Raw genomic sequence first — 21,809 nt, 5'->3', positions numbered from 1 at the left:
CTGTCTCCAGAGGTCTCCCTTTGAACCCCTCAAGGAATCCTCCCTTGCTCTTCTGTCCTGGAAGGGAACATGCCTGGTGGCAATTACGTCCATCAGATGGGTTTTGGAGGTAGCAGCACTCTCTTGCTGCGAGCCTTTCCTGATCTTTCACCAGGACAAGGTGGTTCTGCGCCCCCTTCCGGATTTCCTTCCAAAGGTTCTTACCGTGTTTCATTTGAACGAGGACTTCATTTTGTCCACACCCAGTTCATAGGGTGGAAAGGTCTATGCATTAGTTAGACCTCGTCAGAGCTCTCAGATATTACATATCCAGGACAGCCCCCTTTTAGGAAAACGGACTCTGTTTGTCATTCCTGAGGGGCCTAAGAAGGGACAGGCAGCTTCAAAGGCGACTCTGGCTCGCTGGATTTGCCTTGCGATCCAGGAAGTCTACCGCCTGCAACTCAAGCCCATTCCTAGTGGGCTGCGGGCTCATTCCACGCCAGCAGTTGGCGCTTCGTGGGCCATTCGGCATCAGGCTTCAGTGGAACAGGTGTGTAAGGCTGCGACCTGGTCTAGCCTACATACTTTTTCAAAGCATCACAGAGTCCATACCCAGGTTTCAACTGAGGCAAATCTGGGTAGGAAAATTCTGCAAACGGCAGTAGAGCACCTTCTCTCAGTAGGTGCTCCAGGCTGTCCGGAACTGGTTCCTAGTCCTTGGGTTGTGTTGCTTCTTTTATGTTTCCCACCCATGGACTGCTTTAGGACGTCCCATGGTCCTGTGTCCCCCAATGAGGCGTCAGAGAAAAACGGATTTTTGTGTACTCGCCGTAAAATCGTTTTCTCTTAGCCATCATTGGGGGACACAGCACCCACCCTGTTGCCCTGTTGGGCCTTGGTTCTCTTAGTACCTTATTTGGTTATGACTCTTCTTTTCTAATGTTCCTCTGTTGAGAAGTTTTTACTGTTTTTTTTCCGCCTACTGCTTGTGCACTAAAACTGAGGTTGCCTGGCCCGGCCAGGGGGTGTATACTGCAGAGGAGGAGCTATGCTTTTGCATCTACTTAGTGTCCTCCTATGGATAGGCAGCATAACACCCATGGTCCCGTGTCCCCCAATGATGGCTAAGAGAAAACGATTTTACGGTGAGTACCCAAAAATCCGTTTTTTATCTTGGCTCTAAATTTGGAGTGCGTCTTATAATCCGGTGTGTCTTATAAATAAAAAAATACTGTGTGTGTGATATTGTGTAATTTTATCTATTTTTAATGTGCTGGAAAAGTGGGGTGATGTAGAAATATATTTTACATTTTATTTTATGACCTTTTTAAAAACATGAATTGTTTTGTTTTTTTCACTTGTATTTTAGTCCCGTTAGGAGACTTGATCCTGTGATCATCTGATCACTTGAACTACACACAGCAAAACTACAGTACTGCTGTGTATAGTAAAAATCATGGTCTCTTAGGAACAGCAATCTGGGGTAGAATAGAGAAGGGCTGCCAATTGTAATGGCATACAGCATTGAGACTAAGGGGCCTTTTGCGCCTTTAGCCCTGGAATAGTGGACATGAGTCAGGGATGTAATTTGCCAGTGACACATACTGGCTTCGTCGCATCCATATATAATGGTTTCATCCATATAGCGAAACCCATATGATGCGTGGTCGCCCAAATTAAAGTCCATTCAATAAACAAAAGACCTCATATGGGAAGATTGATAAAAAAATAAAGTTACGACTCTCTGAAGAAGGGGAGCAAAAAAAGAAAAAAAAAAATCACCAGGGGGTGAAGGCGTTAATAATTGTTTTCTCCATGAAATAGAAATACAAATCGAACATCTTCTCGTATAACTATTTGTGATGTCCCTTCTATTGTCCTTGAATAAATTGATAATTGGGTGTTCTCATTTCCTTTTGTCAAAGAGGTTGGCTCATATTCAGTTTGGCTTTCCTCACACTCAGTTTTTTAATTTATAATATTCGCATTGTTATATTATTGCAGGGTGGATAAAAATCTTGATTTTTTTAAAAAAATCAAAAAAATCAGATTTTTTTGATTTAAATCAGATTTTTTTGATTTAAATTATTTGATTTAAATCAGATTTTTTAATCAAGTTGTACACAAGCAAAACTTTGTCTTTTTGCAAATCTAATTGTTTTACACAAATAAAAATATTAAAACAGTTGATTATGAAACCTAATAATTTTTATTTGCACTATTAAACACTCAGAATTGAACTACAGAGAGTAAGTACTTTTTAACAATAGCCTATCTCTAACGTTTGAAGTAAGCAAACATCTTCAGTGAATACATCAGTCCTTTAAGCCTACTGTTTATTTAGGACTTTTAATAGGAAAACCAGTTGTCCTGCTTTAGCAGTTCCTAAGCGGTTTCGGACTGTTGTGTGCACAAAACCAAATGAAGAAAACAATCTCTCTACTCCTGCGGATGAAGCCGATGCAGTCAGTAGCTGAGTAGCTAGATTTATTATCTTTGCTGGAAGAACAAGTGATTGCGACTTCCACCAGTCCAGTGGTTTTAGTTCATTAACGACGTTATCTGCAAACATGTATTTTTGAAATGGTGCAGATTCACACTTCAATTTCAGCACCGTTGCCACAATGTCATGGTTAGTATTGGCGAGCCACTCCATTGCAGAGTTGATTTCCGCCTCAGATAATTTTTTAAACACCTACCTATTGCCATATAGTAAAACAAAAAAGATTTTTACTTACTTTGGGGTCTCCCCCTCACCCTGGCGTTAGATCGTTGCCCCTAGTTTCGTCCGTGTAACTATGGGCACACATGCACACTGCTCTCACTTCTCATTTTAATCGTGATTTATATTAAAAAAAAACCTTTTGATTTAAATCAGTGATTTAAATCATGATTAAAATCATGATTTAAATCGATCCGATTTAAATAGAAAAAAATCTTTTGATTTAAATCGTGATTTAAATCATGATTTAAATCGGCGTGATTTAAATCAATCCACCCTGTATTATTGTGCCATAAATTTCATAGCACTCTTCAGACTTCATCACTGTCCCTATTGGAGCTCATAAGGTCCATTCCCAATCAGTTTGGCTTTGGGATGTGGGAGGAAACCCAGGACCCCGGCCCTGCAAAGCAGCAGTGCTAACCACCGAGCCCCCGTGCTGCCCAGTTGTCAATTTATTCACATTTTTGTAAAATGAATAACAGAGGAAAGCTACAACCCAGAATGATACGGAAAATTACTGCAGCCTTGATATTTTATGGAGAGTACAAGTATTTACTAAGACTGCTTTCACACATCCGGTTTTTGCTGTGCGGCACAATACGGCGCTTTGCGGGAAAACCGGATCGTTTGGTTTTTTTTGCCGCCGAGTGCGGTTTTTCCACATACACTTTTATTAGCGCTGGATTGTGCCACATGGCCTTGCGTTGCGTCTGTTTTTTGCCGGAGGCGGCATATTTAGCTGATGCGGCGGCCGGATGAAACGTTAAAGTGAACGTTTTTGTCTGCGGCGAAAAAAACCGCATCGTGCCGGATCCAGCGCGATGCGGCGCGATTTGCAATGCAAGCCTATGGCCGCCGGATGCGTGTGTTGTTTTTTTTTTTTATAACTGCGCTTGCTCAGTATCAAGAATGCTGCAATATATATATATATATATATATATATATATATATATATATATATATATATATATATATATATATATATATATATATATATATATATATATATATATATATATATATATATATATATATATATATATATATATATATATATATATTTTGGGGGGGGGGGCGGCAATGAGTTGTTTATTTTGGTGTACACACAAACATTCTGAATAAAAGCTAAATTAAATGAGATAAGTGGAATTTGTCGTCAGGCAAATAGCATTTCAGACATCTTTGAGGAATTTTTCTTGCCGTGTAGATGACATTTTAACTTTGTTATACAACTATTTATTTGGGTTCCAGGATTTTACCTAGTGACCTCTTATTAGCCCGTGCTGACCTGATGCGTTCCGGACGTGTTTTTGTTGCAACGTTTCAAAAGTGCTGTCAAAATATTACGATCTTGCTTGTGTTTTGTAAAAGCGCGGTTAAAAAAAAAAAAATGCATCTTGTGAGCACAACGTTGGACGCCCAGCCTTCAGCAAAGCACAATGGATAAAGTCACATAGTGGCCATTGCGAAGACACTTGTTGGCATAGCAATTCGTGAGCACCTCTTAGATACAATGGTCACTAATGATCATGGCATCTATTGGGTGAGATTACCATTCTCTGATACTTATAATGCCAATTGCAGCAGGATGTCTGCAAAATCTACATTCCGTATTTGCATCGTGTGTCCTTTTGCAGACAAGTCTGCTTGTTGTTAGACTATTGTCATGAGACGCGCGGGGGTTAGGCTATGTGCACACGTTGCGTTTTTTACCGCGGAAACGCTGCGTTTTGAACCGCAGCGTTTCAGTGGCAAATTGCATGCGTTCAGCTTTCCCAGCAAAGTGTATGGGAAAGCTGAAAAATCAGTGCACATGCTGCGTTTCTTTCCGCAGCGTTTTGGATGCCAAAAATCGGTGCGGAAAGAAAAGCAGCATGTCACTTCTTTTGTGCGTTGTGGCTGCATTCTCTCCCCCATTGAAATCAATGATGTGGGGTCAGAACGCAGCTACACCGCATGGACCTGCTTTTTTGTTGCGGTCCGCGGCCTTTGTCGGCATACAGAACGCAGGCATTTACCTGGAAGTGAGGTCAAGAGGCTTCCTGTTGACCTCACTTCCTGGCAAAGCCCCCGGTGTCACCAAAGTGCCCGCCCCGACCCCCGACCCCCCCCCCCCCCTCCCGAAAATCCAACATGGCCGCGCGCACAGTAGCGCACCGGCCGCCCTGCTCCTATGATTTCTGTCGCATGTGTAATAACACATGCGACAGAAAACTGTTCCCCAGGCCCTGCCCAGTCACCCCCTATTCCCCCGGTGTCATACATACCTGTCCGGTCGCAGCGCTGATCCCCCGCGGCCCCCTCCTCCTTCACAGCAGACGCCGGCCGGTCACATGAGCAGAGCAGCTGACAGCCAGCACTGTGTTCAGAGAGCTGTGCTGCTGCTCGGCACTCTGCACCTGTGACCCGGGGAGAGTGGGTGCAGATTTTTGCACCCACTCTCCTCAAATGGAGGGTCTGCCCTCCTAGAAAATGGGGGATACGTTCCCTGAACGTGCCCCCCATATTCTAGAAGGTCCAGAGGCGACGTGGGACATCCATATGGATTTCTGCTGACCCATTTTTTTTTTATTAAATTGGAGAACAAGGGAATGATTTGGGGAGTGTTTTTTCTAATAAAAATTTTTTTGTTGTCTTTTTTTGCTTTTGTTTACTGTCAATTAGTTATGTCGGGTGTCTGATAGACGCCGTGACATCACTAATTGCTGGGCTTGATGCCAGGTGACATTACACATCTGGTATCAACCCCATTTATTACCCCGTTAGCCAACGCACCAGGGCGCGGGATGAGTTGGGGCGAAGCGCCAGGATTGGCGCATCTAATGGATGCGCCACTTCTGGGGCGGCTGCGGCCTGCTATTTTTAGGCTGGAAAGAGTCCAATAACCATGGCTCTTCCCACCCTGAGAATACCAAACCCCAGCTGTCAGCTTCACCTTGGCTGGTGATCTAATTTGGGGGGACCCCATGTTATTTTTTTTTTTTTATTCTTTATTTATAAATAAAAAAAAAAAGCCTGGGGAGCCCTCCAAATTGATCACCAGCCAAGATGAAGCTGCCAGCTGTGGTTTGCAGGCTACAGCTGTCTGCTTTACCCTGACTGGCTATCAAAAATAGGGGGGACCCCACGCCATTTTTTTCATTTTTTTATTTTTTTTTTTTATTGGATAAATACTAAGCTAGGCACCCTTTAGTGCCACATGAAAGGTACTAAAGGTGCCAGCTTAGAATATGCAGGCGGGAACCTTCTTTGGAGAAACCGAATCCAGGTAGCCTTCCTCCAGGAGACACATTACTGTGAAGCTAAGCCTTACAGACTCTCGGACAGAAGGTACCCCATTGTGCACCACTCACCCTCCCCTGATCCTAGATCTAGGGGAACGAGCATCCTCATGTCCAGCACGCTCCCGTGGGAATTGTTAGACTCTCAGACAGACGACCTGGGTAGACTTATGATGCTCAAGGGACGCATAGCTACTCAGATATTCACATTTGTGGCAGTATACTTGCCTAATGTGGGCCAATGTCCCACCTTGTTGCGGTACCTTGAGAAGATAGAGGAATTCTCGGAGGGCACTCTGGTTCTCGGGGGTGACTTTAACGTAGTTTTGGAACCGTTGAGAGACAGTTCAAAAGGGGTGTCCGGTATGCCACACATGACGCTGCGCCGGATGAGACGGGGATTACATGACCACCAACTGATAGACACTTGGCGATTGCTGTACCCATCAGACAAAGACTTTTCATTTTATTCTGCAGCGCACGACTGCTATTCTAGGTTGGACCTCTTTTTTATTAAACATGGGGACCTACACTCTCTGGTGGATGCGTCAATTGAGTGCATATCTTTTTCTGATCACGCACTGATCACGGTCACTCTGTCCCTTGAATGTCCCATCGGGAGGCAGGGTCAGTGGCTATTGAACACCTCGCTACTCAATGAGCCGGTGACAATGCAAGAAATAAGGGAGGCCCTGAAGGAATACTTTGATTGTAGTGGGGGGGAGGGGATGTCCCCCAACATTGTGTGGGAAGCTCACAAATGTGTCGTGAGGGGATTATTCATTAAACATGGGGCCCGTCTGAAAAGGGAACGGGAAGCTGAGGTTACATCTCTACTAGCAGACATAAGGGAGTTGGAAGCAGTACATAAGGGGTCTCTGGGAGGGAACGTGGGCGCCAATCTGGCCAGGAAGAGGGAGGAACTCAGGTCCTTGCTATATCAAAAGGCCAAGGGAGTGCTAGCTAAATGCAGGCGGCATTTCTATGAATATGGCAATAAAAGTGGCAGGACCCTGGCTAGAGCCCTCCGGATCCAGAGGGCGAGGGGCTATGTTCCTAGAGTGCACGTGTCTGGCGACAGGTGGGCCACTCTTCCGAAAGACATTGCCTCCGCCTTTAAAGACTTTTACGCCTCTCTCTACTCAATAGATGGGGGGCGGTCGGAGAGGGCCAGGACGGAACTATGGCAGCGTATCCAGAAGTACATTTCTAACTCCGGGTTGAAACACCTTAAACCGGAGGATGCGGTCGCCCTGGAAAGACCCATCTCAGAGGAGGAGTACTGGGCTGCAATTAAAAATTCCCCCACTGGTAAGGCCCCTGGTCCGGATGGCTTCCCCCTGCTTTACTACAAAAAGATGGGCTCCATGCTGCTTCCCCCATTTCTCTCGGCCTTTAACAATATCTCACTCTCTGAAAAAGTCCACTTGCCGAGAGACTCTCTGGCCGCTAATATAGTAGTCATCCCTAAAGAGGGTAAAGACCCTACCTCTTGTTCTAGTTACCGACCCATCTCCCTCCTCAACACAGATTTGAAGCTCTTCACCAGAATATTATCAGAGAGACTCTCTCCATTGCTGGGGGAGATTGTCCACCCTGACCAGGCTGGGTTCATGATGGGAAGGGAAGCGAGGGACAACACCACTAAGGCGGTGAACTTAATCCACAGGGCTAATTCGGAAGGGTTGCCACTGATGCTCTTGTCGACCGACGCAGAAAAAGCATTCGACAGAGTCAATTGGATATTCATGGAGGAGGTTCTGCGGGAGGTGGGGTTGGGGAGGATGATGCTCAGGTGGATTTGCTCTCTGTATAGCAATCCCTCTGCTGTGGTCAGGGTGAACGGTCTCCTTTCAGATAGATTTTCCATTCTTAACGGCACAAGGCAGGGATGTCCCCTCTCACCCCTGATCTTTATCCTGACCCTGGAACCCCTGATTTGCCGAATTAGAGGTAACATTGACATTTCCGGCCCTATAGTTGCGGGTTCCACCTACAAAATCGCGGCGTACGCGGATGATTTACTTTTCTTTATTACTAACCCTCGGGTCTCCCTGCCCAATTTACTGAGAGAGCTGGAAACATACTCCTCTCTTTCTAATTTTAGAATTAACATGTCAAAATCAGAGGCTATGAATGTATCTCTCCCCCAAGATCTTGTTATTGCGCTTCAATCTGCGATCGGGTTTAAGTGGGCTAATCACTCTCTGAGGTATCTGGGGGTCCAGCTGGCAGCGGAAAATAGCCAACTTTATAAGCTGAACTATCTCCCTCTCCTGCAGTCCATTAGAACAGACTGCGCAAACTGGGCGAGGGGTCTTTTCACATGGTTTGGGAGGTGTGCAATATTGAAGATGAACATATTACCACGGCTTCTTTATCTCTTCCAGGCCCTGCCAATTAAGATCCCGAGCTCTTTTTTCAAGGAATTGGCCTCACTATATACTAAATTTATCTGGGCAAATAAGCCGGCGAGGCTTTCCCGTTCCCTACTGTGCAGACCTAAGCGTAGGGGGGGGCTGGGAATACCTGATATGAAAAAATATTACTGGGCCACACATATGGTCAGGGTTCTGGATTGGTGCCGTCACTCTAGGATGAAACCATGGGTTGCCCTGGAACAGAGCTTCTCGGAGGTACATTTACCGGCCATGCCTTGGGTCGGGAGCTTATTCCCGGCCTCTGTGAGATCTCATCCCACCATTGGCGCTACTCTGGAATGCTGTTCGAGGGGAGAGGTTCGGCGCCTCCTCCTGCCGTTGCCTTCTCCCATGTCACCAATTATAGGAGATCCGGATTTCCGTCCCGGCCTCTCGGACCCAGTTTTTCGGAGCTGGGTACAGGGGGGCAGATTCAGAGCTTACCAGATGGGAGGAGAGGGTGACTGGCTATCTCTTTCGGATATTTGTGGTCTCCTGCCGCCGGACCCCTTGGGGAGATGGAGGGCCATGCAGTTGAGACACTTCTTGAGCTCCCTTCCCTGCTTCGCCCGGTATGCTGGACCTCTCACTAGATTCGAAAAATTGTGCTTGGGAGAGGGGGCCCTGCGGCACTCACTTTCCCTGGCATACAATCTGCTATCAGACCCGGGAGATTTGCCCACCCCGGTTTATTTGCGGCAGTGGGAAAGGGACCTTGGGACGGCCTTATCAGACACGCAGCGAAACAACGTCCTAATGATGGCACATAAAACCTCGATCAGTTCCAGAATGTTGGAGGCCAACTTCAAACTACTGACCAGGTGGTATAGAGTCCCGACCAGACTTCATAGGATATTCCCCTCAGTCGATCCCGTTTGCTGGAGATGTGGTTCGGGGGAGGGTGACTACGTGCACATCTTTTGGTCTTGCCCTTCTTTGCAACGGTTTTGGTCAGGAGTGAGGGAGGTAACTAGACTGGTGACCGGCACGGCTGAGACATTGGGTCCGGAACTGTATATCTTACAGCTTTCGGAACTCCCGGCTCATAGATACAAGCGCTCTTTGCTTAGATTTCTGGTAATGGCCGCCAGGTCTTGTATCCCGCTTGGCTGGAAGTCTACTACCCCCCCCACACTGGCACAGTGGGTTTCAAGGGTTAACGACCTAAGGCACATGGAGGACCTGACATCCTCTCTCAATGACAGTCAGGAAGGTTTTCGTAGGACCTGGCTCCCATGGTTGGAGTTCACTTACTCGGCGGATTACGCCAGATTACTCGCTCCTCCACGTCTGCTGTGAGGCTCTGGTGGAGCATTCCCTCCCCCCCCCCCTTTTTTTTTTTTTTTTTTTTTTTTTTTTTTTTTCTCTCGCTTTCCCTTTCTCTCACCTCTTCGCCCCCTATCTTCTCCTACTCTCCCCTCCCCTTTATTCTCTTTCTACCTCTTTCTCTTATCCTGTTCTAAATTCTTTTCGGGCTTTGCTCTCTCTTTCTATGTTCTGTATTCTACCCATGTTGGGTTGGTTCATAAAAGGATTAAAATGGGCCTGACTCGAGCAGTTGCAGCTACTAGATATGTATAGGGGAGCGGAAGGGTGGGCTACATGTCAATGTTAAATATTTGAAATCTGTTTTTCTGCTCTTTGTGGAACAGTGGTTATTTTGTATGTTCTCGAGTCGGTCTTTAAAATAAAGAATTTAAAAAAAAAAAAGAATATGCAGGCGGGGGTGGGACGTTCTATATATTTGACATCCCTTCATCCATTGACGCTTTTTAGGCTGTGTGTCCACAATCAGGGTTTGCAGCGTTATGGGCGCTGAGTGTTTTCCCTGCGTCCATAACGCTGCGTTGTGCAGTAGAAGCACAGTGGAAGGATTTTTGGAGATCCCATGCCCACTGTGCTTCTTTTCTCCGCAGCATAAACTGACCGGTAGCGTGGCTTCCCGAGCCTCAGCATGTCAATTTATGCTGCGGAGACGAGAGTGTTCTCTGCAGGTAGCATAGAGCTCCACAGCAGCCTGAACCCAAATCGTGGGCATGGGCAGCTGCAGGAAGGCTGGCACTGTGTACTATACGCCATGTCGCTGGATCATGGCCACATAGCCTTAGGCCCCTTTCACACGTCAGTGATTCTGGTACGTTTGTGCTTTTTTTTAAACGTACCAGGATCACTGACATACGCAGACCCATTATAATGAATGGGTATGCTCACACGTCAGTGATTTTTCACTGCACGTGTCTCCGTGCAGCGTACCCGCGTGTGCGTGATTGCCGCACGGAGACATGTCCATTTTTTTCTGGCATCACTGATGTCCCACGGACCACGCAGTGGTGTGGTCCGTGAAACACGTGCCAGAAAAAAACGTGCTTTTAAAATAAAAATCATTTTAACTCACCCGACGTCCAGCGATGTCCTCTGCAGCCCGTGCAGCTTGCTGCTTCTGAGCCGGCTCATTATTGTCGCGCATATTCATGATGCACGACACAGCCGACCCGGAAGCAGCTGCTGCGGGGGTCAGCGCCGGCCGGATGCTGCACCGCGGGAGCGATCAGCACCATGGAGAGCGGGAGTGGGTGCAGGTGAGTTAATCTCTAAGTGCAATCACGGGCCACGGAGAACGGAGCCCGGATTGCACTTAGACAACCCACGTGTGCCGTGATTCACGGCACACGGAGGGACATGTGCGTGTTTTACACGCCAGTGAAAAACGTCAGTGTTTTTCACTGACGTGTGAAACGGGCCTAAAAGTGAGAATATTGTTGCTACAGCAACATTTTGGGTGAAGCAGCTGTGGATTCAAAATGCTTAATATACTCCTGAATAAAATCCTTGATGGGTGCAGATTCCAAAATGGGGTCACTTGTGGGGGTTTTCTGACGTATAGGTACCTAAGGGGCTTGGTGCACGAAGTTTATTTCAACTTTTCCAAAATTCAAATGGTGCTCCTTCCATTCCAAGCCCTCCTATTTATCCAAACAGAATGTGGAGAAGGAAATGACATCACAGGTTTTTTTTTCCAAAGGTCTGTGTTCAACCAACTTTATTAACACTGACAAGTCTTAAAAAACGCACCTAAAAAAACGCATGAAAAACGCATGCGTTTTCGATGCGTTGTTTCTCAAAAAGCATTGTTTACAATTCTCCCCTCTGCCAGAGGGTGCATTTTTTTCCGCGCGGAAAAAAAAGCAACGTGTGCACATACCCTTACTGCTGTACTAAATTTGGAACAAAAATTGAAAAGAAGGTTACACTTTAATTTTTTCTCCATTTGTAAAGGAAGAAATTCCCTATAAGCAAATCACGTTAGGCCTGTGACTGCCCTGACTGTTGGGCTTTAGGGTAATGCATCTGCTTTGCTTGCATTCTGCACTGACCTCTATAACCTTTGTTGCTTTGCCTTCATGTCATGCAGGTTTCTGTCCCCGAAAGCAAATGGAAGATTTCACATTGCAAGTTCTACTGAAATCCAGAACGAACATTTAAAGGTAATTGTGATTTTTATTAATGTTGCAGTGTAATAGATCAAATGCTGCTAGATTTCTGGCAATGCAGAGACTAAAGAAGCTGGATTTAGAGGATCAGACTGGTTCTATTTGGTATGATTCTTCTGATATCAGTAAGGAAAGCATATAACCTGAAGAAGAAAGTGATGGCCAGAAAGTCTGTATGTAATGGTATCAGAACATGTGTACTGGAGCCTTTTGTATATTGGGAAAAGTCACCGAGACTATAACAGTCATGGCCTGACTCGCAGATAACCGTGACCAGTGAACTCAAACTGATTTAACCCCTTCAGCCCCAGAACACTTTCCGTTTTTTGTTTTTTGCTCCCCTTCTTCCGAGAGCCGTTACCTTTTTTATTTTTCCATCACTCTTTGCCACATGAGAGCTTGTTTTTTGCGGGACAAGTTGTACTTTTAAATGAAACCATAAGTTTTACCATATAGTGTACTGGAAAACAGCAAAAAAATTCCAAGTGTGGAAAAACTGCAAAAAAAAAAAGTGTGATGGCACAATAGTTTTTGGGATGTTTTATTCACGGTGTTCACTATATGGTAAAACTGATATGTGCGTGTGATGCCTGAGGTCGGTGCGAGTTTGTAGACACCAAACATGTATAGGTTTACTTGTATCTAAGGGGTTAAAAAAAAATTCACAACCTTGTCCAATAAAAGTGGCGTACGTTTTGCGCCATTTTCCGAAACCCGTAGCGTTTTTATTTTTTGAGATCTATGGCTCAGTGATGAATTATTTTTTGCGTCTCGAGCTAACGTTTCTAATGGTACCATTTTTGCGCAGATGCTACGTTTTGATCGCCTGTTATTGCATTTTGCGTAAAACTTGCGGCGACCAAAAAATGTAATTTTGGCGTTTGGAATCTTTTTGCCACTACGCAGTTTACTGATCAGATTAATTGATTTTATATTTTGATAGATTGGACATTTCTGAACACGGCGATACCAAATGTGTATTTTGTTGTTTATTTTTTTAACCCTTTCATTTTCAATGGTGTGAAAGGGGGGTAATTTGAACTTTTAGGGTTTTTTGTTTTTTTTTAATTTTTTAAAACTTTTTTTTATTTTTATTTTACTGGTCCCCCTAGGGACCATAGGGATCTATAGAGATCGCTCTGATCTATCTGCTGATCACAGCTGTAAACAGCAGATACGGTCACTTCCTACTTCACTGGCCTCCGGGCCGAGTGAAAACGAAAGTGAATTGTCATAGCTGCAGACGTCATCACATGACCCTGTGCTACCATGGCAACCACCGATGGGGGCGGCGGTAAGTGAAAATCTTCACCGCGCATATATACATCTCGCTGCCAGACTTTGGCAGCTAGATGTAAGGCGTTAATGTTACGGGTGGATTGCGATTCCACTCGTAACATGCAGGCACACGTCAGCTGTTGAAAACAGCTGATATGTGCGCCGATCGCCGCAACCTGCCCGTGGCAGGGGGCGGGGCTTAACAGCACACGATCCATGACGGATAGATCTGTCCATGGTCGTGAAGGGGTTAAAAAAAATTTGGTTCTGGCCCCGAAATTGATCCCAGATACCTGGCCGGACGACTGTCTTCATATAAGTCTATGATGAACAGAATCCAGCGATTAAAAATGGTGGTAGAAGGGATAGGAGCAGGCGCGCTGTACTTGGCAAGGCTCCAGCGCTGTGGTATAAAAAAAAAAAAATAGCGTTGGGTCCCTCATATTGATTCATAGCACAGGTAAAGCCTATAGCTACAGGCTGCAGCCGTGTGCTTATCTTAGCTGTGTAGCAAAATAAGAGGTACCGCATGTGTTTGTATTCTAGATATAGCAGCTTATATGCTAGATATGACATTAAAAAAAACAAACAGTGAGGCAGTTACGTTTCACATCACAAAGAAACAGAGTGGGGCTGTATCTTTCTAATGCATACATCTCCTGTATACCTATGATCATCTTCCAAAAGGGAAAAGTTCTGTACCAAAGTGTAACATTTATTAATGCTGCTCCAGCTATAAGGGTGCGATCGCAAAAAAAACCCAAACATTTTTAAGTTAAGTGGCTGAATTGTTACACGGATGCTCGTCTCCCCATGTGTTAATGTGACTGTGTTTCTTGTTGGCATTTTTTCTGGTTTTGGAATCTATTAATCACACAATCTGATTGAAATGTTAAAAGCACTTAAGAAAAAAATTACTAAAATAACTGCTAGAAAAAAAGTTAAACTGAACCTGTCATGTCATATATTTCTATACCATATTATATATATATATATATATATATATATATATATATATATATATATATATATATATATATATATATATATACACCATATTATCCGGCGTATAGCATGACTTTTTAACCCCTGAAAATCTTCTCTAAAGTCTGGGGTTGTCTTATAGGGCGTATAATTGGGTACCGTATTTTTCGGATTATAAGATGCGCTTGTCCTCCCAAAAATTTGGAAGGCAAATGGGGGTGCATCTTAAAATCCAAATGTAGCTTACCGGGGGGTCGTGAAGAGGGGTCAAAGAAGGCATGGGCAATGCTTTACGGTGTGCTGGCGGTGCTGCTCTGCTCAGTGTGGCTCACTCTGCTCTGCGCGGGGCTGCTCTGTGCTTCGCGGCTCTGCACGGTGTGGCGGGCCTCAGCGCAGGACTGCTTTGTGTGCCGCGGCTCTGCTCTGTGTGCTGTTTGTGCAGTGTGCTATGAGTTATAGACTATTCTGAAGATGATGGCGGTGAAGGCACAGATGGCGCACTCGGCTGAAGCTCTCATCTGCACATGCGCTGACTCCAGCCACCATTATTTGAAGAAGCCCTCATTGCCGACATCTTCAGAACGGCCCACCCTCTGTACCACTCCCAGCATTGCCGTACTCCAGTACCGCCCCTGCCTCCTATGACCACCCCCCTGCTCCGCTGCCGGACCCCTTTCCTGGTAAGACTCCTCCAGATTATATGGACCTCCTTCTTTTTTTTTTTTTTTTTTTTTTTCTCCTCCAAATTTGGGGTGCTTCTTATAAAACGAAAAATACGGTAAGTTATAAGCCCTCCCTGTCTCTGACTATGAGAGCAGTAGCGCATCTCTTGCCCACTCTTGTATTCTATTACCTCCTCCTCGGCCTCTCAGATCTTGCTCCTGAGGACTGCAGTGAAGCGCGGAGCAGGCGTCTATGTGCGAGATCTGAGAGGCAGAGGAGGAGGTAATAGGATACAATGGTGGGACAGAGGGATGCGCTACTGCTCTGATAGTCTTGAAGACAGGGAGGGCTGGGCAGGAAGGGAGAGCTGACCAATCAAGCAGGATTTATATACAACCAGCCAATCGCTGGTAAAGTACCATACATCGCTTGCCGTGATTGGTTGTTGTATACTCGGTACCACATACATAATCGTAGTCTTACATGGTGAGTATATCCCAAACGTTATATTTTAACTGCAAAAGTTAGGGGTCGTCTTATACGCCAGAAAATACAGTATATATTAAACTGCCGCAATGTGTTTTAAATAATATATATATATATATATATATATATATATATATATATATATATATATATATATATATATATATATAATATATATATATATTTGCCTTATTCTGTCTGTCTGTCTGTCTTGCTCCAAAATTGTGTCCTTACGGTGACACAAAGCTGATTGGCCGCTGGGCTCGCCATGGCCCCGCCCCCCCGCACGGATTGGCCGCTCGCCCAGGCTGCGCCCCCACACGGATTGGCCGGCCGCTCGCCCAGGCTCCGCCCCCCCACAGATTGGCCTCTCGCCCCGGCACCCTGCAGGCATTGGCAACTCGGCCACGCCCCGCCCCCCTCACGCAATGCACGCTAGCTCTGGCCCCGCCCCCCGCCCCCCACGCATTCCCCGAACCGACACGGTCATGGAGCCACGACTCACAGGTGAGTACTGTACCCCCGGGAGCCCACATCAGAGTACGCCGCCAAACCAGCCGACACATACCCTCGCATTGCTGGGGCTGGCCGGCGTATACTGGTGTGGGCTCCCGTGCGAGCGGGGGACGAGATACGCTGGTAACCATGGTAGCATAGTTACCAGCGCATCAAGGTCCTGCAGCGGCGGAACATGCACACACATAACAGCACACACACACACGCACGCACACACACACACGCACGCACACACACACACGCGCACACACACACATCAGATCACACTCACTCACACACACCTCACATCGCATCCACACACAGCATCCAGAGATATCGCTTGCTTCTCGGCGGCGATACTGTGCTGTGAGCTTCCAGGACCTGCCGGAGGATCACATGGCCAGAAGCATGTGGTATCTCCGGATGTTGTGAGTGTGAGCGCGTATGTGCAATATCGTGTGTGTGTGTGTGTGTGTGTGTGTGTGTGTATGCGATCGGGTGTGTGTGTGTGTGAGTGTATGCGATCGGATCTGTGAGTGTCGGCAGAGGAGCACGGCGTGCTGGAGGAGGCTGGGAGGAGAGAGGCTGATCCTGGGGAAGGCTGGGATGGGGAGGCAGAGAGAAGAGAGGCTGATGCTGGGAGGAGAGAGGCTGAGGCTGATGCTGGGAGGAGAGAGGCTGATGCTGGGAGGAGAGAGGCTGATGCTGGGAGGAGAGAGGCTGAGGCTGGGAGGAGAGAGGCTGAGGCTGGGAGGAGAGAGGCTGAGGCTGGGAGGAGAGAGGCTGAGGCTGGGAGGAGAGAGGCTGAGGCTGGGAGGAGAGAGGCTGAGGCTGGGAGGAGAGAGGCTGATGCAGCATGGGCGGATGGAGCACCTTTGGGAGTGCGCAGCATGGCGGATGGAGCACGTTTGGGAGTGCGCAGCATGGGGGTTGGAGCACGATGGGAAGTGCACACCTCCCCCCAACACACACACGCACGCACGCGTGCGCGCACTGCACAACACACCACACACACACACACCACACACACACACACACACACTGGGAACCACAAACAACTGCCCTACACAGACACCCACACACACAGACAACGCTGCACACACACAACACCCAACACACAAACACCACGGCACACACAAATATACGCACATACCGCACAACACACACATTGCACAAAACATACCTCCCCCCCAAAACACACCACACACACACAAACCGCGCAACACACACAAACGCTACAGACACACAGCGCTCCACAAACAACGCAACACACATACAACACCGCTCTCACCCCCCGTCCCACCCAGACAACACCCAGAACATGTACAGCGCCCTACACAAACACTTGGTAACTACACACAACAATATATATATATATATATATATATATATATATATATATATATATATATATATATATATATATATATATATATATATATATATATATATATAACAAAAATCATACATGAACTACACAATACGTAAATTCTAGAATACCCGATGCGTAGAATCGGGCCACCTTCTAGTGTATATATATAATTACACATACCCACACATATCTCCATCTTAAAGGCTTTAAATGCTTAAGTGAATGCAGTACAGACCTTAGGTTTCGGTCATGGGTTCGGAGATTTGCTGGGATCAGTCACGGTCACTTAAGTTTAGGTATGATTATTTTTTATCTTGCTTGCTCACGCCCCTTACATTGTAACTGATTACACCACAGGTCCTTCACCATCACTACTTTGCTGAACTCAGCCGATTTCAGTTACATGGACATGACGACACCACCACAGGTCCTGCACCACCACTTCTCCAATGCTGAGCTCAGGAGACAGCAGGACCTGTGGTGGTGTAGCGCTTGTCAAAATCCTGATGTTTGTGTTCTGTGGGTCTTCAAATCACATGAATGTTCGTTTGATGTGATCATGTTTGTAGTGTGTTTGCTCCCTAGTGATATTTTCCTTTTTCTTTTCTCAGAGTATTAATACCAGCTTGGGAAGTCCTGCATGTGTGTCAGACTCTGATGAAGACTCCATGCCATCTCTCTCTCCTCAGTTCAATTTTCATGTAAATGGCAGAGAAATGGGTGTTTTTGATACAGAGCTGCGGATACCTTGTCTAGATGCTTGCTCACCTATTGATGTTGACTGTACTGACTTTAAGGCAGTGAGCTCTTCGGGGAGTTCAGATGCTGAAATCAAGGCTACACAGAAGATACCATCAAACATGGCTGCTAAAGACTTTTCTCTGCCGTCGTCTTCCGTTGATCAAGGTGACTGTGGGCAGAGGAGCTATTCAGAATCCAGTAATGTTGCCAGTGCAAAAACAGTGGCAAAAAGAACCCTAGAATTCCCTCTCGCTCTAGACTGCCATGCAACAGAAAAGCGGCAGAAAGTTTTTTGCCTAGAGGACAGTTTGGCTGAAGGCTTACATACGGAAAGATTAATGGAGTTGGAAAAGTCTCTCACTGAAAGGAAAATTCAAGAAGAGCAGGACCGGCTGCTGGCATTGAAGCTGCAGAAGCTTCTAGATAAAGAAGAGAAAAACATGAACAGATCGAAAGGATCCCCTGATGAATACAAGCTGCGACCGAAGAGGACAACTACACAAGAATCGTCCGAGGTTACCTCCATGAAAAAAAATTTGCTGTCTGAGAGCACCGGAAGTGGGGACACATCTGATGAAAATAAACAACCCGTTCCCAAAAAACAGACACAACAAACTCGAACTAGAGGAAGGCACGCCTCATCAAAAACCCAACCGTCTGAAGTCTTAAGGCCAAGTAATAAACAGCAGACCATACTGGACATGTTTCAAAGGTCGGCCGCAAAATAAAACCATGTTTTCCTTGGTTAATGACTGTTGCTGGTTTCAATGTTTTTGTTCTGAGGTTTCTACATTCACATAAATCCATTTGGTTAAAGTTCTAAAGATTTTGTTTATTTTTGTTTTTCTCAAATATGTGAATGAGAGCCCAACAACATGTAAAGTTTGTGCCCTCGTGATTCTTGGCACCATGCAGTTGTCTACAGTATATTAATATAAACCCATGGTTTGTGGACTGGCTTTGGGAAAACTGATATGCTGGACTGGAGATCTGACATGGGGGTGGAAAGGTCTAAGGATAAAACGTAACTGCAAGAACTATCAGGGACAACTCCTTTACGAATGAGGCCTCTGGGGCAATAAGTCTGCCCGAGTCCCCCTGTCAATAACTTGCTGATTGACGGTCATGTTTTTTTCAGGCAAAGAAATGCATGTTAGCCAGTCGTTAAGATCAGTTCTCTGTACTGGCGCATAAAAAAGGTCTGGGGGAACCCCTCTGTAACATTTCTATGCCATAATAGGGTATGTAGAGCTGCGTTCTCTTCTTTTAGAAGGCACTTTTTTAAAGGGAACCTGTCACTGGTTTTTCGGCCTATAGACTGCGGCAACCACCAGTGGGCTCTTTATATACAGCATTCTAACATGCTGTATAGAAGAGCCCAGGCCGCTGTGTACAACATAAAAAACACTTTATAATACTCACCTAAACCAGTCGCTGCGGTAAATGTGACTCAGATGGGCGTCATTGTCCTCCGGTGCCTGCGCGGCCTCCTTTGGCCATCTTCATCCTCCTTCTAAAGCCTGTGTGCATGACGCGTCTACATCATACACAGTCGCCGGTCCCGCGCATGCGCACTACAATACTTTGATCTCAGGGCAGATCCAAGTGCGCCTTCTCAGGACCTGAATGCCGGCGAGTGTGGATGACGTCGGACACGTCATGCACCGCGGCTTCAGAAGGACGACTGAGGCGGCGACAAAGATGGCCAAAGGAGGCACCAGAGGACAAAGACACCCATCTGAGCCACATCCACCGCAGCGACCGGTTTAGGTGAGTATTATAAAGTGTTTTTTATGTTGTACACAGCGGCCTGGGCTCTTATATACAGCATGTTAGAATGCTGTATATAAGACCCAGTGGTGGTTGCCGCAGCTTATAGGCCGAAAAAACGGTGACCGGTTCCCTTTTAAAGGGTTATCACATCTTCATCAGTGGTTAGAATATGAAAGTGCCTATAATGACAAGCAACTTTGCAATTTGCTTTTTTATTAAAAATCCTAAGTGTTCTGAATAATGAAGGGATTTTTAATTGTTTAGTGTATTGCTCGTTGTCTAAATTACACTGCAATTTTTTAGGCCCTGTGCCCACGGGAGAAAATACCTGAGGATTTTGCAGTGGAAAACCTGCGGATTTTCTAGATTTTCCAAATAAATCTGCAGGTTTGCGCAAGTACAGACACTCCCCATGTTATCCTAGGGGATTTGGGGAGTGCTGTGTCCATGCTGCGGAATTTGCACCTGCGGAAAATGCTGCGGATCTCCCGCAGCCGCAAAGAACTGCATGTCACTTATTTATGCGGATTATCCTGCGGATTTCCTGCTTTTCTACTATGTAGATACAGGGGGGGACATCTGCAGAAATAACACTCGAATACCGCACGTTTTCCCCAACAATTCCACCTGAAATCCGCAATAATGGATAGCTGCAGATTCCGAGGAGCTGCTGCGTTAACCTGCGGAAATACCTGCTGAAAAGTCCGCACGTATCTTCTCCCATGGGCACAGGGCCTTACAAGCGCTTTGATTTTACAGCTTTCATGCACTTCTCTTCATCTTGCCACATCTCTTCACCTTCAGTGCCCCTGCGCTTCTCTGATGCTGCAGAGCTAACACTTTCTTCGTGATGCAGAGGAGCGCACAGTTTAGATTTGCAGCTCAACTAAGCTGCTGGTCTGAACTGTCATTAAGAACCCCTCCGAATCTCTTAAGCTGAGATATGGGTGCGTTGTACACCTTAAAGTTTAGAAACCCTTTTAAGACCTCTAGTATACACTGCTCACAGCCTGTATTCATGCAGACTTTAGACCCTGCTTAACAAACTTGCTTCCTTCGGTGAGAGGTGGATGGATTTTGCATTTGCAGTGTGAATTTGTACCCCGACTTTTTTTGAAGTTTTAAATAAACAGGTTTGAGTAGAGTTGTACCGGTCTTCATTGTTGGATCACACTATGCACAGCCTTCATGATTTACATTTGTGTGTTTTTGTTTTTTTTTTTTTTTTAAACAAATTATTACTCTTTACAAATTGAACAACAGTATAAGAGAAATGGTATAAAATTGTTGATCTGCTGCTGCAATAAACCTTTATCCCCTCTGCAAGCTGTGATTCTCATTCCTAAAAGTAATTCAAAAATACAAGATGAGAAACAATATATCTTATTATTGACACCCACTTTCTCTCTTACAAGCCACTTTTTTCCCTCCTACACTGAATTTACTCTCAATTCCCTGGTAGAATCTATATTCAGTAAAGCCATGATGAAGATTCAGCTGCAGGGATCAGGTTACAGCTGCAACGTATAGAAATCTATACAGAGAAAATGTGGATTAGAGAGGCACTCCCAAGAACCGTGCAATCTAAGGCTGTGTGCACTAGAAAATAGACTTTTCTTAACCCCTTAACGACCGCGGGCCGTAAAATTACGTCCTAAATGACATAATCTTACTGCCCGCGGTCCTCCGGCGGCAGCATGCCGCGATCGGCACACATCTCAGCTGATTTTCACAGCTGAGATGTGTGCCTGCTAGGCACGAGCAGAATCGTTATCTGCTCGTGCCGATTAACCCCTTATATGGCGCTGTCAATACATGACAGCGCCATTATAAGCGCGATCGCGGTAAAGTTTTACTTACCGCCGAAACCGGAAGTCACGTGACGCGATCACGTGACTCCCGATAGTTGTCATGGTAGTACAGGGTCATGTGATGACTCCTGTACTACACATGAATTGGTTTCACTTTCGCTGTGCCCGTGGCACAGCAAAAGTGAAAGACAGTGTATCTGCTGTTTACAGCCTTCCAGCTGTGATCAGCAGATACTGCAGAGCGATCGGAATGCTGATCGCAATAGCCCCCTAGGGGGACTAGTAAAATAAAAAAAAAAGTAAAAAA

At 45.8% G+C, this 21,809-nt stretch overlaps 1 protein-coding gene across 4 annotated transcripts in view; it reads left to right on the top strand.

Moving 5' to 3' along the window:
* Positions 1–19,326, top strand: part of RNF168 (ring finger protein 168) — a 222,749-nt gene extending 203,423 nt beyond the window's left edge. For all 4 annotated transcript variants that reach the window (XM_075340965.1, XM_075340964.1, XM_075340962.1 and 1 more), the window contains exons 6-7: positions 11,821–11,893; positions 17,789–19,326. In XM_075340965.1, coding sequence (XP_075197080.1) covers positions 11,821–11,893; positions 17,789–18,646 — 931 coding nt within the window. In that variant the 3' untranslated portion in view covers positions 18,647–19,326. The remainder of the gene's footprint in view (positions 1–11,820; positions 11,894–17,788) is intronic.
* The last annotated feature ends 2,483 nt before the right edge of the window (positions 19,327–21,809 follow it).

Source organism: Anomaloglossus baeobatrachus, chromosome 3, assembly GCF_048569485.1.
Source record: "Anomaloglossus baeobatrachus isolate aAnoBae1 chromosome 3, aAnoBae1.hap1, whole genome shotgun sequence".
Classification (NCBI taxonomy): domain Eukaryota; kingdom Metazoa; phylum Chordata; class Amphibia; order Anura; family Aromobatidae; genus Anomaloglossus; species Anomaloglossus baeobatrachus.
Note: the sequence above shows the minus strand (reverse complement) of the source record. Positions and strands in the feature narration are given on the sequence as shown.